The sequence below is a fragment of the Magallana gigas genome, chromosome 7, assembly GCF_963853765.1.
Source record: "Magallana gigas chromosome 7, xbMagGiga1.1, whole genome shotgun sequence".
NCBI lineage: Eukaryota > Metazoa > Mollusca > Bivalvia > Ostreida > Ostreidae > Magallana > Magallana gigas.
In genome coordinates this window covers 15,593,488-15,612,562 of record NC_088859.1, presented here as the reverse complement: position 1 = coordinate 15,612,562, position 19,075 = coordinate 15,593,488, and the positions used below count along the sequence as shown (strand labels likewise).

Genomic DNA, 19,075 nt, shown 5'->3' with positions numbered 1-19,075 from the left:
CCCCCCCCCCTCCCCCATTTGAGAATATTGCCGTAAGTAAAAGTAAAGTAACATTAGCGAGAAACTCGATCATTAATATCATTTAAATTTATACTTTATACTACATGTATCTTTTTTTTTAAAGCCTGGCCAACGCCAGCAGAGGCGGATCCAGGATTTGAAGTTACAGGGGGTGCCAGTTTTAGACAGGGGATCTAGGCAGCCTTTGGGGGGGGGGGGGGGGCTAAGCCCAGAGAAGCTCATGTGTGACTCGTCACAGTTGAACCCAGGGAGAGGGTGATTAAAAATGGGCTTTCTATATACGTTCCACACGGGGTTTTTTTTCATGCTACGCCGTTGAAATCAGTTTCATGTAGAGAAATCCCATTTGAATTCCCCCTCTGAATCCGCCACTGGCCAGTGATAGTTAAAAGTTTAACTTTGACAGCTACATTTATATGTACCTGCACACCATTGCAAATATTAAAAGGGTATATATTTAATCAATCGTCCATTTTTATTTTGATACAGATACATCTTAATTTTTTTAAAGGATAACGTAAAGCGTGTTCTCTCTCTCTCTCTCTCTCTCTCTCTCTCTCTCTCTCTCTCTCTCTCTCTCTCTCTCTCTCTCTCTCTCTCTCTCTCTCTCTTTTAATATCGATTCACAGTCTTCTTCACATTCAGAAGTTTATTTCAATCAATGATCAACTTTTGGATGGTTTAGCACACGCCTGTAGGCTTGTCTTAGGAGATCATCTCTGGTTAACCGCACAAAAACAAGTTTTGAGCCTATCCCTCCCCCGCTACTGTTTTCATGTGCCCAATTAAATCACTGCATACCATTCAGTGCGGTTCAGAAGTATGGGACCAACATGTCGGATATAAGTTGTGTTGTTACAGAGGGCAGAGTAAAATATCGAGATGGAAAAAAGGTAAACATAATTGACAAAGTTTTGTCGCGTGAAAAATATTTGATTTAAGTATATTCTAATTTGAATTTCTTGGGCATTTCAGTGGAAACCTCGTTGGTGTGTTTTACGAAAACCATCTCCCGTCGCTGGTGAGTAAACTTTTTTAATATAAACTTTTATAGACCAATTCCAGTGTAAATCTTTTCTATATACACTCCTTAATGAATATAAATGAATGCAAATCTCCGTTAATTTCTGCATAAAATACACATATACATCATTGATTTTTAATGGTATTTTTTTTTTACTTATGATAAATGTAAACAATGAAACTTCCTTTGAGTTTGTCCCTAGCAATCAGGTGATTTGAAACCCTGCAGGGGTCTATAGATGCCAGGGAAACACATTGATTTTTGACACACTTTACTAAAAGATAATATTTACTATGTTGATTCATGAGGGGAAAAAAACAGGGTTGGGTCAACCCAACATAGCAAAGTAAAGCGGATTTGGACCATAATCTAAAACATGTGGTGGCAATTATTATTGTTAATACCCCCTTTCTCATTGAAAAAAAAATAAATATTATGTTTATTCAGCAGATATATATTATATGCTTCTTGTTCTAAATAGCATTTACATTTATAAAAAAGGAGGTTTAGTTGCTGGATTTATCCTTGTCTATTTCTCTCTCTCTCTCTCTCTCTCTCTCTCTCTCTTTCTCTCTCTCTCTCTCTCTCTCTCTCTCTCTCTCTCTCTCTCTCTCTCTCTCTCTCTCTCTCTCTCTCTCTCTCTCCTAATGCTGTTGCTTCAAGTGAGCAGGATATTCCTTCTCAACAATAAAATGATAACTTTCTTATTTCTTATTACGGTTAATCTATGACAGAGCAATAACTAATTAAGACCTGCATAATAGGTTGAGGGTTACAAAATAAATGTCATGTTCAGAGTTTTTGAAGAATTGATTTCGGATATTAGTGCAGACTTATAGATGTTTAACCACTTAAAGAATTGAAAGATTGGCTGTAAAGCTTTTAGAACCTTTTATCATCTAGTTTTGAAAGAACAAAGTTCTAATCATGCAAATGGAGTCTGAGTGTACAATTAACCTTCCTTTTCTTTCTTTTCGGTTCAAACAAAACTTCAGTTACTTTGAAAAAAGAAATTTCTTCATCTCAGTTTCAAGAATTACTTTCCAAAGCTAGCACTAGTCAATCGTTATCTGGGTTAGTTGCGCATTTGTTTGCAAACATACTGAATAATGGCAAGAACTGGAAATCTTCAAAACTTGACACAAGTCTTAAACTTGGGATCTATTTGGCCTACGAAGTTCCTCTAATCTAACTGTGCCACAAACAAGCAAGACAGCTGCTCTATTAACTAGTTTGAAATGATTCCCATTTTCCTGTTTTTTGATGTATACAAGAGAACATTTTTGGATTGCAAGATGTTTTTCACTAGAGAATGCTTTCAAATAATTCCAAGGATTATATTTTAAAGTTTTGTTTTTAACAAGGAAAAGTATTATCTCTAACATAGCTATTCATTACAACCTTTGTAAATAGTATGGCATTCCTTTTCTCTTTGTTGTAGTAATTAGATTAAATTCCCATGTTCAAATAATCCTCGTTTTGATTGAATTAAAAATATATCACTCATGGTTTTATATAAACAGGAAGTTCCTAAATTTTTACAAATTTGAAAGTCAAAGATGATATTTTTCATTCACCCACTAAATGTTTACATTCATCTGCTCAGTTCTGTGGATTCATCCATATTTTTGGGCAACAATTTTCATGGATTTAGTGAAAACTATTATTCCAAGACTACTTAAATTCATATAGATATGTTATTATGCAGATTTTGCAGTTCAATAAATATTTAATTTGGTAGTTCAACTCAACAGTGAATTCCCCCCAAAAATGCAATTAAATGAATTTATTCATATCAATGAAATCACAGGTCTTGGAGATATGAAATATTATTTTTTGGGTGGAGGGGGGGGGGGGGGGGGGGTTATTGCTATTAATTCCTAAATGTGAGGTAGACTAAAACCAAACAAGTTAAAGTAGTTGGTCACAGATTAAGATTTTTCTGATTTTGTGATAAGTGTTGTTGCACTTTCTGACTGCATAGAGGGCAAGGATTTGATCAATTTAAATAAATGCACTCATGTCTAAAGTACATTTACATTAAAATGTTTGGGTGTCTGTGAGAGAGAGAGAGTCTGAGAGAGAGAGAGAGAGAGAGAGAGAGAGAGAGAGAGAGAGAGAGAGAGAGAGTGTAACATGATTTCTTTTTATATTCGCAACTCTAGTTCTGACACATCAATGCAGGACAAGCATTTTTTATATTCCATATTCAATCTACCGGCCATATACATGTACATAAAGCATGCAAAAATAATTTGTATTTTTGTATATATGTAAATGCTTGTAACCGATTTATACTGCTATAGTAAGACTTGTGCTCATAGTGTGATCAATCATTAGGTATCACAATAGGTTCATAGACAAAATAAATCAAATGTTTAGGTCATGCTGTCTAGTGCAAGGACACCGAAAAATCCACGGTGCACTTTGGGTGTGTATGCTTAGATATACAGAGAAAACAAGATGCCATCATCGATTCGAAAACTCTTTTCTGATACCGTAGTACATTTCCCTCCTGGAGTTCTCATATTTTTGTACATGAATGAAATGTCAGATTTTTTTTTTTCACCCAGTAATATTCACACACTGATTATCTAGAGGTTCCCGCTGATTGCAGAGCCGTACAAATGTTTCTGAGATTCAGGTAGAAAGAGTTCCTAGCGTGATCTTCTTGCACTGATATTCAGGATGATCAGGAAGAGAGAGTATGAAAGCATTGAATGGCATGTCAAAGAGGGAGTATGAAAGCATTAAATCCCATGTCAAAGAGGGAGTATGAAAGCATTGAATGATATGTCAAAGAGGGAGTATGAAAGCATTGAATCCCATGTCAAAGAGGGAGTATGAAAGCATTGAATGACATGTCAATGAGGGAGTATGAAAGCATTGAATCCCATGTCAAAGATAAAGTATGAAAGCATTGAATCCCATGTCAAAGAGGGAGTATGAAAGCATTGAATCCCATGTCAAGGAGGGAGTATGAAAGCATTGAATCCTATGTCAAAGAGGGAGTATGAAAGCATTGAATCCCATGTCAAGGAGGGAGTATGAAAGCATTGAATCCCATGTCAAAGAGGGAGTATGAAAGAATTGAATCCCATGTCAAAAAGGGAGTATGAAAGCATTGAATCCCATGTCAAATACACTTCTAGCAGATAATTTTTGAAGATTATTAGCATGAATTGACCCAGTGAATGTAACTTTTAAGATGTCCCAATTAGCAAATGCAGTATTGTTGATAGCAGATACTTGTACACAAGAGTGGGTGATGTGATGTCCGAGTTTAATGCAAAAACAAAGGCTTACTTAATTAAAGCTATAAAATTAATTAATATATAATATTTGTTAAAAAGTTTATGTTCCAAGATTTATTTTAAAACTGATAATATTATAATAATTGTAGCTATTTTTATCAATACTGCAGTTGATATACTCCTTGTTTTCCCCCTACTCTAGCTAAATGTAACTATTCATTAATTCAAACCAGAGAGAGGAAAAGTAAAAAAAAAATGTTATATGTTAAGAATCTTTTTCTTTGTTATTGAAACCATTTATCTATTATTGTTTTTATGAAGTGTGGGAGCTGCTACCTAGTAATTGTTAAGATTTATCTGAGAGAAAAGGGTGTGTACGATATAGGTTTATTATTGCAGTCGGAGTTTATTTGATTTTAGTGAAGCAAGATGTGCAAGCAAATTAAGAGAGATATGGACTTCAAGATTTTCTTATTATTTATTAACTGCTGGTATGCTCTCTCTCTCTCTCTCTCTCTCTCTCTCTCTCTCTCTCTCTCTCTCTCTCTCTCTCTCTCTCTCTCTCTCTCTCTCTCTCTCAATAACCCCACCCCCTCTTTCTCAGGGAACATACCAGTAGCTGTGTTAAAATACAATTGTACATCCACCATTAAAGATTTGCTGAAATTAAAATCTGATACTGAATAATATTGAAATTTGAAGTCTCATATCCTATAAATGATAGTAAAGTGTCTTTAGCATGACAGTTTTATTAATGACATCTACTTTTTACAGTGAAGGAACCAGTACATGTATAAAAATATACAATATATTGTAATTAAGTTAATGTACTATGATTTTGATAATCACACTAAATAAAGCATAAAATGGCTGCATGTATTTTTAACTTTAATATAGAAAATGAAATTCTTCGTTTGCCTGCTTGATTTGAGTTGGGCCAGCTTTACCTTTCAAGTTCTACATAATGGGGCATCTGCAGACACTTGCAGAAGTATTAAAAAAGGCTTTTAGAGATTTATTTTTAAAAACGTTTGATAAATCTGCTCCCGTATTATTTTTGCACCATCTTTCTTTTTCAGTGTTAATGCAGCGAAAGTCTTGTTTCTTATGTTCGTAGTCTGTAAAGTGAGTGATGCGGAAATGAAAGAACCATGTAATTTGTATAAGGCATTTCCTGTCTCGGAAATCGTTTGTTTTGTATTAGCAGGAGCAGATGAGCAAGGTTTTGTTATAAATTGTGAAGATTTTGGAATGCTTGTCATGCTAAATGGATGCTTATACTCGCCCCACATCTTGCTTTGTATTCGATGATATCATGCCTCAAGTATGCAATTATTTCTTTATATTGCAGAAAGCAATAATCTTGTCAAAAATTACTTTTATACTTGACAGCAAAGCTCCTGCCCCAGATTACAAATTCTTGATTTATCTCTTGGTCTTATTGGTGAAATACAATATTTGCTCTTTTTTTTCTCCATAAAATTGCATTAAAACGTATTGGAATGTAATTTTTTTTCCACATTTGTAATGCATCAAATGATGGATTAGAGTTCAGAGAAACATACATAATTTAGGGGAGTGTTAATCTTGGCAAGACAAAGGCAGTTCTGTTAAACTGCGTTTATCAGCTTATATACACTCTCAATTTATGTCATGTTAGATCATTTATTTCATATTTAACCTTCCCTGCCATCAATTGAGATTTAATTATTTTGACATGTTACAATTAATCAGACACCTCAGTTTGCTTCGGTAATTCAAAATATTCGAAATATGGAACGTAAATTTTTTTCCAACTAGAGCAAAATTCCCAATCTAAAAGATATTGTTCCAAAGATGGTATATGTGTTCATTTTTCTGATTTTTCATTTTAATGGTAATTGAAAAGTTATTTGAAAAAGTATTATTCAGATATACATAACAAAAAGGCCGGCTCTCAATTTTTCAGGACATTCAGATTTTTTCTCTATGCGTCTTACATAATAAATCATTACCGTAATATTAAAATGAGCTCTGCGGCAGTGATAATAATTTAGCAATTGTTATTGGGCCAGGGTTTCCTCTGTTTGCGTCTTCAAGAACATGCATGGCTGTCTGTGCATATGGAGAATAGCTAGTTAAGATGTCTGTTGATAAGGAGAGGAAGACTATTATTGACAATGTTTTTGTCTGGTGGAAGATCGGAGACCTCACACCCGATCGTGTCTGTTTTCCAAAAAGCACACAATCGTGTCAACATCTCCTTCAACGCATTTTGTACTTCTGGGGGTATTTATGGGTGAACTGCAGGGTGGCACTTTTGTACCCCTCTTTAAATTTATTTTTTTTGGGGGGGGGGGGGGGTGGTAAAGAAAATAAATTGAAACAGAAGATGAAGTCTTTATATTTGTGTAAATTGTTTGTTTGATAAGTGCATGTCCTAATGCATATAAATACATGCAGCTATATATTTGCATTATGTTTTAGTTTTTGATATAAACATTGACGACAAGTATATGTATAACTAGGTTACACGACCTTGATATTAGCTGTGCTTGCTCGAGTTGTGTTTTTTAAATGCCACGTAACTCCCTCGATTTGTACTTGCTCGCTTCAAATTAATATGTTATTGAACAATACATCGCACATATTAAAATCCATAAACATGCATTTTGTTGGCACTGCGCCATATAAGCTGTGGCTCGTTTTAAGTGAAAACGCTGAGGAATTTAAAGAAAGAAAGAAAGAATAAATGATTAAAATCTATATAGCCCATTGAAATTTTACACCTTGGGAATGAGATGTAAGCATTTAGTCTGTGTGAATGCTATTGAGGTGGAAATCTAAATAAATTGTTCTTTTTGCTTTTTGCATCTCAACTGGTCATATTGCACAGTTAGTCATAAAACAACATTTTATTGCTGTTAAAGTAAATGCGTTAACATGATGTCATCATTTGAGGTGGAGTTTCAAGACTGTACCCATGTTTGTATACAATGAAGTCTTGACAATAAAGTTAGTGATTTATCACAAAGCCCTTCAAAAGAATCCGAGCAGCTAGACTGAACTGTTAAACCCTTAAAAACTTCTTCATTGGAGATGTTTACGCTAACAACAAAGACAGGAGCTGGTACAGTATCGGTGTGTTGAGAGAGAGACTTAAAAACCAGAGAGAATATTCACACAAGGATGGCTTGCTGTGCAAGACAACTGTTTCTAAACCATCAGCCTGGATACTCCAGTCTGCCGAGTTTTAGGCCAATTAAACCACACAGAAGAGTTATGGGATACTTTTTGCACTTCTCCAGATGTTCCCTGATCTGTAAAATTTTAGAGAGCATCTTCTTTCGTTTGAAGGCAGATTTTCTAACCCGGTTGGTTTAAGTGGGTCATGATTTTTCGGAATCAGATTAGCGTTTTCTTGATTTATTTTTTATCTATCTTCATTTAAAAAAGCTTATGAGTCACATTAAACAGTATTTACTTTGGTACAAAATGAAGATAATCCGAGCCTTTTAAGCCCCAGCTAATTGATATGCCAGTAGTTAGATTTTCAGACGTCTTTTCAAGACATCTGCTTTTGATGTCCAATGCCTAACAGAACATACAGGAGGTCAAGCATGCTAATAGCCTATGTTGAGAAGGTTTATCTTTTGCTAAATGATTATGGGAAAACACCAATTATCTAATTGTTTTTGCAAGAGACTGTACTAGGCATCCCAGTTGTTAATTTTGCTGAAGCAGCTAGCTTACTTGTAAACCAGTATCTTAAAGTACATCAATGTCCCAAATGAATTATTTATTAAATAAGAATTTTTTTCTCTTTAAATATTAGGTTTTCTTTTTTCTGACAAAATTTTATCAAATATGTAAACACAATGACAAGTATTAATCTATCAGTAAGTAATGTACATTAGTTATTTGATCAGTTGGAGAGTATATTGCTGATTCATTTATCTTAGATTCGTGTTTGCTTCAGTTGAGTTTACTCCTTTATGAGTGTAATGGGAAGGGCTGGGATTTCAACACTGCATTTATGAATTATCGAAATATTAAAAAAAAATGTGTTACGGTATTGATTGCATGAAAGATATTGCATCATTGTGACTTGAGTCATGAACAAAGAAACCAAAATGGCTCGGTGTGACATTAATTGATTCATGATTATATGTTTGTCTCTCCCACATTAACACCATCAGTTTGGTTTTCTGTGTAAAAACATTTTAAAGTTTTGCTCTAAACACAACATAAATAGATTTTATAGACACCTAAACACAAAAGAAACAATGTTTTTACAACGCAAAAGACGTGACTTAACACACACACACACAGAAAAGTAATTAACCTGTTTTGGTGATCCGAATTTTATTTTTTAATTTTTTTTTTTCAGATCAACTCAACGTACAACTATATAAGGTGGACGTTAAAGATGTTCACAAACGGCAACCAAAGGCAAACTTTAATATTGAGGGATTCTTCGGTCTGGAGACAGGCTTCAGCTATGACAAGGAGACCAATGTCTTAGCCATTGTCTGCCAGAAACAAGTCACGCTCTTTTCCTTTGAAAACAGGGACAACCTTATACAGTTTGAGATCAAAATCAGAAGAAGCCTTGGGGAAGGTACCAAAAGTTGAAAAAAAACCTCATTCTGTTAAAGAAGTATTTAAATTACCCTATTTGGTAATAATGTTTTTTTTCTCCAAATGTGCGTATTATGTTAAAAATATTTAAAAGGATGTGAACGAATTGGATAAAAGATATATATAAAAGTTAAGCAATTAGAAATTTTATAAATGTTTGTTTGTGACATCAAGTGATAATGTGACAAAGAAAAATAAAATCAAGATGTCAATTGATAAGCTGTATAGATGGATAATTGTTGAGAGATTAACAGGAATGTCATCACTGAGACAGGAAGTTCTAGTCAGGAAGTGACAGTTAACACAATACAAGATGGCCTTAATTCTGCTGATTGCTTTGTGTACTTTTCTTCAATAGGGGCAAATTGACTCTGGGAAGAAAAATATCTTAAAAGCAAGCAGAGCTTAGGATTCATTCATAATAATAAAAAAAAAAAACAGGATGTTTCATGCGTGTGAAAGATTAGAAATAACATACGAGGACTGATATTTAGCAATAGAATTAAGTGCATTTCCTTCTTGAAGAAAGTATGACATTTTGTTACTTCAAAAAGTACACGGCTAAATTTGATTTCATGAATTGGAAACATCCTTCGTTACTTTGATATAAAAAGGTTCAGATAGTTTTTATCGGCCGTCAACTTCTGTATACTATCCAGTGCATCATGTTTGCACATAAAGTCCGCTGTGTGTAAAAAGAAGCAGCTGTCTTCATTAATTCTATAAATTCTACAAAGATCCTATTATAAGAGAGAAATGTTTTCGGAGTTTCTGTGATGAACATGTTCATTCATCAGCACCGAAATCTCTTTTTCTCTCAGATTCTAGATCTATGTGAGTATTTAATGGAGCCTTACAGTCTATACAGTGGATATGCAGTGTTAATTTTAGAAAGAAAATTTTTCATGCACAGTACATATATTTCGTTTTCATTTGTTGCAGAGGACCAGTTCAAAGTGCAAGTGACCAATGTTCCTAACAACAGTAAGCTGCCCTTGGACGTTCTGCGGATGCACATCCACCGGCAGAAGTTCTGCTTGACAAACGGTGCTCCTCCCAAAGTCTTAGCCATCTGGCAGATTTCAGACTTGCGGAAATTTGGTGTGGTGGACAAAAAATTCATATTCGAAGGTGGATCAAATTGTGGGAAAGGTAAGTCAAGTGCAAAATCTTTTTTTTTTAGACCAATCTCTCCTCAGATGTGTTTTCTACCGTACTTAAAACAGGCTCTCTCTCTCTCTCTCTCTCTCTCATATTTTTTTCTCTCTCTCGAAATATGCTTTGAATAAATTGTAAATTATTTAATTTCATATTCTCCTTTTTTTAGGAGGGATGTCAATTTTAAAATTTCCAAAAATAAAAATTAATTATCATCCTCTAATACATACTCAATTGATAGTTGAATTTTAATTCTAAGTCATGCATTTGCAGGCAGCATGTTAACATATATTTGCAAGGAGATACACATGCATCTTGCATTGCATTACACTAAAAAAAATAACTTATTTTTTATTTCATAAAAAAAAAACCATGAATAAACATGCATAATTGATAACAGTAACATGGCCAGTGTTGTGTTTTTGTAGGTGCTGGAGTCCATGCTTTTACGTCGGAACAAGCAGAGTTGATCAATGAAATCGTTAGCTTGGCCAGTCAAGGGAAAACAGCCAGCTGTAGAAAGTCTATCAAACGAAGTAAGTCAATTAATCTAACTTTGCTATTGATCAATTCATTTTTATTTATCAGCTTTTAAAGTAAAGAATTAGTTTTATTTATGCATTTGTTAAATGATATGCTTTAGACAGCAAAAGTGTAGCCTTTCCATTTGGAGGAATTGTTTAAATTAAGCATGTTAATTTGAAAAGAATTTCAAATATATGCTATATTTTATAGACAATGAACAAATTTATTTTTTTTTCAAGTGGAGTATGATTTTAAATTAAATTGATCATCTTTCATCGTTTTAAACTAACTGATATATTGAGAGAGCCCCTCATGAGTCTGATTTAAATGTGTTACAGGATCACAGCTATTTGACTACCATTTGGAGCCACTCAACAGTTCCTTCAACGATAACAGTCAGTATAGAGATTTCCCGAACTGGTCAAACTGCACAGACCAAAACTTCTTTGACGACAAGCGATCAAAACGGCACTCGTTGAGTTTCACTGACTTTTCCCATGCATCTGCTTACAACGAAAAACATCTGCGAAACAAAAATGAATTTGAGACTGGGAGAAGAAAATACTTGTTATACGACGTTCCCCCTAGTCGAATAAGGAAAGTGGACAATTCTAATTTATATCTGAATACTAAACAATTTCAACAACCAACCCATTGTGTATCTCAAAATTCTCAGGAACTCAAAAATGTCTCGGATATTTTGTCTCATAAACTCAGCAAAGAATGTGTAGACAACAGAATCGAGCAGTGGATCGAGTCTGAAGCCTGCCTGAGCTCTGCCAGTGGACCGAGTTCCGACTCTCAGATGAGTATTTCCTCGGGAGAGAACTCTGTATCTGCCCTAGGGCAGATGGTGAAGGTGTCGGCCAGTGCTCCCTCTCTATGTGGCTACGGGTTCTATGGCAATCAATCGGAGGGCAGCAAATCCATTTCTGTGGCATCAGTACCCTCCAGAATTGAAGAGGAGACTGAACAATGCCGGAGACTCGAGCTGGAAAATCTTCAAAAATCAGAAGAAGTACTGCAAAGGGAAATAACTCTTTTGGAAGAAATCATGATGGTAATATATGTGTATGCGATTAAACATACAAGTATTTATAAAGTAGAAAAACTTTTCAAAAAAAATTTGAATTTAGTAAAATTACAATGAGGTATGTTTTATTATAAATTCAAATATACCATATTTGGTATTGAACATGAATCTTCAAAACTGAATGTAATAAACTATGATACTTTTTTAGGGTGTGAAGGAGAAACCTAAAGTGAAAACAACTGACCATCTTGCAGAAAAACCACCACCATTACCAAGGAAAAAATCAAAGAACCATCGTCGTGCCACATTAAGTCCCAGACTCGACCGATATTCCACCATTAGTTCACAGAGTAGTATTTCGGGCTTTTCCGACAGTGTCCTTTTGAGTCCCAACTTGGTGTCGCGGCTACGCAAAATTCCGTCTTTTTCCAAAATGTCTGCTCCATTGCCGTATGTCAATTTAGAGAAATACGATGGAGGGAGAGATGTGGATAAATGTCATGTGTACGTACGGAACCAGTCGGACGACGATACCTGTAGCATCCTGTCTCACAGAAGCGAGAGTTATGACAGGGAATCCAAATCTCCAAGAGATCGCTGTGTTAGAGGGGTTGATGGTGAATCTCACAAAATTCCGATTGATCTTCCTGAGTCAAACTATGCAAACACTGAATGTATATACGCAAATGATTTTGCCGCCAAAGAAGCTGCCGCCCAACCACCTGCTTTACCTCCAAAGGGACCAGCACTCCTGAGGAAGAGTAGACCGTTCTGTCCCCCTCCCATCCCTCCCGGAAAGCACAGAGCCCATCTGTCTAAAAGAAATAAGTATTCCTCTCAATATTCAAGTCCTAGGCAAGGTGTAAATCCAGTGATGAGTCCGATTCGGGAGCCAAATTATCTTCTTATGGCAGGAGTGGATGCATCACCAAGCAGCAGAAGAAGGTCTGAATTGGCTCTACGTGTTCCCCATGGAAGTTCCTCTGAGCTGTCCAATTATAAGGATGGTCCACTGAAAGTGAGGCTTCCAAAGAGATCACCTTCTTCTGCAGGAAAGGAAAATTTGAATCCCGATGATGTGTGCGGTTACATGGATATGAGTGGGATGTTTGAAGATGAACGGGTAACACTGAAATCCAGGGATGAAGTGGAATCTTCAGATTCTCCTCAGAAGATGTACACCCGATCAAGCAGTGCTTCCTCAGTTGCAGAGAGTCGTTTCTCTCGCCCGGTGTTTCATCATTCTCTCAGTTTAAGTGACACACCCAGCAGTGCTGCTAGTACCCCTGTAAGGGAAGAAAACTATCTGCTCATGCATCATTTAACTAGTCAGAAGAAATCAGTCCTTGAAAATATAAAGTCCCTAAAAAGTTATGTTCATAACGCTCAAACAGTGAGAGACTCTGTAATTGTCGGAGATGATAATGGAGCAGCCTCGCCAAAGATTGAAAGACGTAACTCTGAAGACAATTCCTCAAACAAAAACATGTCACCAGAAAAAGCCAAAGAGGTGTTAAAAGGAAAATCCTCTTTGCCTTTCCCAAACTTGATAAATTTCCAGAAACATAATATTCTCAAAGATTCTTCTCAGGAAGTTCATAAAAGTGCCAGTACAACCTCAGTGCAATCTGCACCAAATGACAAAAGTACAGAAAACCCTGGTAAAAGTCCAGGATTTCTTACCAGACTGATCCGAAGGAATTCGGGTAACAGGAAAAGCATGTCTCAGAGTCAAGAAAATCTTCTTAACTCTAGTTCTAGTGAGAGTTGTTTAGAAAAAACCTTATCAAACATTCATGTGTGTAAGGAAAATGCAAGTGTCAAGGATCTCTCAACATCAAGTGTGTCGTCTGCTGCCAACAGCAGTATTGAACAGAACCAGTCTGAAGTTGTGGAAAGAAGAAGATCCTCTAGCTTTCCAAACAGAAGTAGCTTTCTGGAGATGAATTCTACTGCTGCTGCCGCTGCTCCCAAAGACAATTTTCATCAAACTTCTCAAGATTCATTTTGCTCCAATGGGACCACTGATGACCACAGGCATTTAATAGGACCAGACCAAATGACACAGTCCAATGACACGGGAAGTACTGAATCCAATTCTACAAGCAGGACTGGCTACACAGGACCTTGTGATGGACAAACAGATTCGGAAGATTCAGCATCCAAAAGTAATGCAGAGGGAAAATGCATGTCACCCAAATCCTTCCAGAAGTTTCGGAAGACCCAGGAAATGGGAATATTTACTGTTTTGAGAGTGGATGAACCATCATACAAAATGCCACTGTGCCAGACCTCGAGCAAAACTGATGATGAAAAGCTGATTGATCTGATGAAATATTCTAAAGTAAAGGACTATTATGGTGATACAGATTCTGAGAAAACAAACTCATTGAAATCTGACGATTTCAAGCTGAACATGTGCCCTAAGAAAGCATTTTCGCCTTACGAAGAAGCTGCAGCTATTGCTAAATATGTAGCTTCTTTGGCTCCATTTGTACCTCCAAAGCAAAAGAACTACCAAAGTAGTGCTTTGTCCCCTGTTTTGGAGAACGCTCCCTCCAATGGAAAAGAGGAACTGTGGAAAGATAACAACACACTGGATAATAAAAGCATCTCGTCATTCAGATCAGAGCACAGTTATGCTCTGATAGGACCAACAGATACAGATGATTCGATGTCTAAAACTTTGAAAGTTGCAGAGGAGCCAGAGGAATCAATATGGGTACCCAGACAAGGTAAAAGTTTGAATGAAGCTTAAATTTTTATGCTTAACATTGTTCCTTGGCCATGGCCTTATTTAGACTTAATTAATCTCCTTGAAACAAAGAGTTCTGTTTAAAGATACATATAGGGAACTAATTTTTAAAAAGAGCTGAAATATTAAGATTTTGACTCTGGTAAATGATAGTTTATGATCTAAAATATCATATTTATAATTTTAAGGTATATCTGATGATTAATTTGTTGACCAATTAGTCCCCTTAATTACGTAAAGTTCTTGCAGCAATATTACAACAGATATCAACATGTTTGGCTCAAAAAAATGTAAATGTGTATAAGTAAATACTTGTGACTTCTTGGAATATTTTAAAATTATGTTAATTTAAATATTTGCAGCAGCTGTAAAAGAAGGATCCCCAGCATCTGTGAGCAGTACAGTGGATGATCAGGATTCCCGGTCCACAGCTGTGGTGGTGGAGTTGGACCAGGACCACTCGTCTGATGATGAAATTTCCCTGTCTTCTTACACCGACAGTATCTGTAGTGAGAACGCCCTGAGGAACAGCCCAGCTTACACCGTCATGAGGCCCAGGGCTGGAAACTGCTACATTGTACTGGAGAGGAAGCGGCCATTGAACGAGAGTCTCAGCTCCAGTCCCTCCCAAACCCCTCGCTCCCCCTCCATGAATTCCAGTGTATTTACGTTTGATCAAGTGTCCCAGTTCAGCGCTTTCAGCAAAGACCGAGATTCTCCAAACCTGCCGAAATTCTCTCGTTCAGAAAGTTTGTACTCAAAGTTTTCGGAGAGAACCTTTTCTAACAAAATATCATACATGAACTTTGAAACAAGTCCACCCTCATCTCCGCCATTTTCACAGTCAATGTCACTTACGGGAGAACAACCGGAGCGTCAGTTGAATTATGCCGAGATTGATCTCCGTGAGAAACCAATTCGTAAGAGTCGTAAAGCTTCTCAAAAGTCCCTAAAAATGCAGAAATCAACATCCATCGAGTATGCAATGATTGACATGGAGGCCACCATTGCCATTCAGAGAGCAGGACAGGAACACAAGATGTTCCGCGTTGACAGTTTAAAGCGGTCGGACCAAAAATTGTCCCTGTCCATCCCAGAGCATGGGACGGACTCTGAGGAAGTCCCAGAACCATCACCCACCAGCACCAAAGATGAGGTGACCTCACAGGAGGGAAGCACATACGGTTCTTTTCTGACCACCCACAAGTATGTCAACGTTCCCCCACCAAAGGAAGAAGAGGCGAAGAAGGAGGAAAAAGAAGTCACCGATCTTCCAGAGAAGATCCTCTTGCCAATTAGAGAAAACCAGGACACATCCAGCAGTGAGAGCGAAGATGAGGGAAATACTGATTCCTCCGATAGTGAAGTCATTATCATTGAGTAGAAGATTGTATCGTTTCATGTTTAAATTATTTACCAGTAGGTTTACCAATAGGCAGTGCCAAAGTATTTCTGTAACAGAGTTGTCATATCTGTAATCAAGACCAATGCTATTGTCAAACAATTCAAAATTTTTTGAAATTGATTTTACATCTGAAAAATATTTATTTGCTTTATGTGATGTTGTAATATTTCCACTATGAATGGTTTAGAATTAAAACCATTTATGTTGCAGCTTATAATGTATTTCAAAATCATAAATTGAAAATGAAGTTGTTGGGTTTTTTTTTTTTACATTTTTGTTAATTTTTTTTTTTCATACATTCAAGTTTGTCTTTTTATAATTTTGTTTGAAAGCAATTGTTATCTGTAAAGTAGCTAGGCTTTACAGAGAATTATTTATTTTATCAAATGACTGAGCAATACAAAATAGCATGCTTTTTCTTAGAGCTTTAGAGCATAGATTGTCATCTCCTATACCTTGCTATGCATTCAAATTAGGTCTGATATACAAGCTGGATAGTGCTTTATCTCCCAGTTATGGTGAAAAGATGTCACATTTTTACTTTGGTCAAATGAAGGGAACTTTAGAAATGGTATTTGTTATTCTTTTTGACATCCATATTTATATTTTTGAAGTATGTTGCCAAAAACCTGTTTGTTTACCCTTTTTTTTTTATTAGTTTATGAAAAAGAAACTGCCAAAATTTGTGCTTATGTTTACTATGTGTGTGTGTGTGTTTGTGTGTGTATGATTGCTGTTCATCATACCGTAATATTTGTTGTGGACCATATACATCTGTAGAGTAGGATTTAATGGTTGTCGTTATAGTGGCATAATGAATTATTTCATGTGGGGTCTTTTCCCCATGAGGTGCTATTTATTTCATCTTGGTTCATTATTCATTTGCATACCTCTCCCCCCTTTTTTGCAGGGAAGTATTTCATATAACTTGTATTGTACATGTCGCCAATATTAATCATTGTTGCGTTGTAGAGTTTAGAAGTCAATTTAATATATTTCTTGTGTAGTCAAATGTGGAACTTTTCAGCTATACTTGAAGCAAAAAAAAAACCATTTTAAGTGAATCAAAATCCCAAGCCAATTTATGCAAATTGAAAGAATTTTATGGAATTTCTATTCATTTGTGGCTTCTTCTTTGTATAAGGTTTGTTATTATGTACATGTACAGTGTACCTTGAAATCATGGCACCATGTTTAGATGGGAAACGTTTTTGAAGTTTATATTTTTGAAACATTTTATGCCGAACACAGGGTCAGTATTTTGTAAGCATGCAAATTATTGCATGACTTTTCTTGTCCAAATTGTGAGGTTGTCTTCCATAATAATGATTGTGTTTATTTTTATTTTCATTTTTAGCCTGGCCAAAATTTAATGTTTGTGTGTCTTTAAAGTTTTGATGTTTAAAGTTATGAATTGCCAACTCATTTGCCAAGTGTAATTGATTCAGCTTTTGTCATATTCATTTTTTTTTTGTATGTGAAACTGCCTGATGAAATATAGTTTTTAATTTTTCCGGGGGGGGGGGGGGAGGGTAGAGAACCTGGACCCCCCCCTCCCCCGCCAGATAGGTGCATGGGTTACAATTTCTGCAGTAAGTAAGTGTGTGGAAGCAAAGATCTCTTGTAAATTTTGAATTTCGACCAAGGGCCTTGCTGACACATACACCTAAAAGTGAACATATATCAGATACACATGTTTACAATTTTTCCCATATGAAAGTTTCTCGTATTAAAAAAAACAATTAGAACAAATTTGCTGTATTTCTGTATATTTTTTCCTTAATTAGGATACTTTTGTACTTGATATTATCAATGTTAATTTATACTAAGAGCACAATTGTGGTTTGATTATTATTTGTGGGTATCAAATTTTGTTGGTTTACTTCAAATGGCACTTTCAAGGATACGTAAATTTGTGGTCAATGATTGTATCAGTACAATATCAATTATAATTATATGTTGCAAATGATTGAGCATTTATTTTCATGGATCACTCAACAATGAAATCCATGAATATTGGTATTCAACGAATTTTGATGAAATCACAGTATTCAAGCTTATGTACGGTATGTGTTACTTTCAATTGGACAGGCAGTCTTAGCCAAGTCTTAAACTGTCTGGTCTTCTGACATGTATGTACATCTCTGCAGTAATGTTTTGTACTTATCTTTGACCAAATGAATATTTGACAAAAAATAATCTAAAGATGGTTTGCAAAAAATATTTGCATTTGAAAATGAATTAACAAACCAAGTATAATGCATAGGTCTGCAAGTATCACTGATCATTTTTATAATGGTCCCTTAAATATATAAGATGTCTCAAAATAGCATTTTTTATCATGATATTTTTTGTGAAAAATTTTGAATTGCTCACTTCGTCTAGTTCTTTTAATCAACAATTGGGGGAAAGGGGGGGGGGTACCCTAATGGCTCAGAAGCTCTCTCTCTCTCTCATTGAAATGCTCTAATAATTGTTTCAAAAAATAGCCATTGAGGGAGTTCTTTGTTTTGCTGATGTCTGCATGCTTTTTGTGATAAACCATGAACATTTTCATTTAACTTTTTATAAACCATTTATAATTTTGTTATTGAGATGTACATGTACCACCTTGTTTAACATTTCGAAGCTGAAAACGACCACATTTAGTAGCTGTGTTATTTTTTCTATTGTTTCAGAATAAATGCATGTAACAAAAACCTGTTTTTGTTTCTCTCACATAATAAACATCTCTGAATTTATTTAGATGTTGGTGGACCGAATCTCACCAATCGGTTCATACAAAATTGTATTTATTCCACTTATGGGCCCCAAAATGCAAAAAAAAAAGAAACCCCACAAAAAACAAAGGACCAAAAAAACACCTATATAAGAGAATAGGATTGGTCCTCGGAATTAAGAATGAAAGGTATAAAAGATTAAATGAGATGATATATCGTGGATGCAGTTATACCTGAAAAGATTTAATACTGCATGTATGTATGTGTACATGAAAAATTTTACGTATATATATACACATATATATTTCAAATCTATTTAGGTGTATATGTGGATTTATTTTGACTATACAAAAAAACTCAGGTTAAATTCTTTAGAGCAGTTCCGCTCTAAAATGAACTAATATAAGTCTCACCTAAACCAAATGTATATGACAAATCATGACTCATGGTGCTGTATATTTGAGAGCAGGTGTGCATTGGCCCTACCTAACCTGAACAATTGATCATCCATAATGCATCTGAGAAAACTAAAATACCACTCATTTTGATTCAGATGCTGA

At 35.5% G+C, this 19,075-nt stretch overlaps 1 protein-coding gene across 2 annotated transcripts; it reads left to right on the top strand.

The window, feature by feature from the left end:
• The first annotated feature begins 764 nt into the window (after positions 1-764).
• On the top strand, positions 765-18,494 carry LOC105318879 (serine-rich adhesin for platelets). Of its 2 annotated transcripts, none has more exons than XM_011416184.4 (8): positions 765-914; positions 997-1,042; positions 8,669-8,899; positions 9,862-10,071; positions 10,506-10,613; positions 10,941-11,662; positions 11,844-14,370; positions 14,756-18,494. In XM_011416184.4, exons 1-8 carry the CDS (start codon positions 855-857, stop codon positions 15,772-15,774), a joined length of 4,923 nt encoding a protein of 1,640 aa, XP_011414486.3. In that variant the 5' UTR covers positions 765-854; the 3' UTR covers positions 15,775-18,494. The 2 variants fall into 2 exon arrangements, with proteins under 2 accessions (XP_011414486.3, XP_011414485.3); XM_011416183.4 differs by having other exon boundaries at positions 766-914; positions 14,753-18,494.
• The last annotated feature ends 581 nt before the right edge of the window (positions 18,495-19,075 follow it).

What these genes read in the sequence shown, in the direction of transcription:
- LOC105318879 (XM_011416183.4), top strand. Translation starts at nt 855, where the DNA reads ATGTCGGATATAAGTTGTGTTGTTACAGAGGGCAGAGTAAAATATCGA. An exon ending in TAGAAAGTCTATCAAACGAA is followed by an intron (nt 10,614 to 10,940) that starts GTAAGTCAATTA and finishes AATGTGTTACAG; the next exon opens with GATCACAGCTATTTGACTAC. An exon ending in AATATGGGTACCCAGACAAG is followed by an intron (nt 14,371 to 14,752) that starts GTAAAAGTTTGA and finishes AAATATTTGCAG; the next exon opens with CAGCTGTAAAAGAAGGATCC.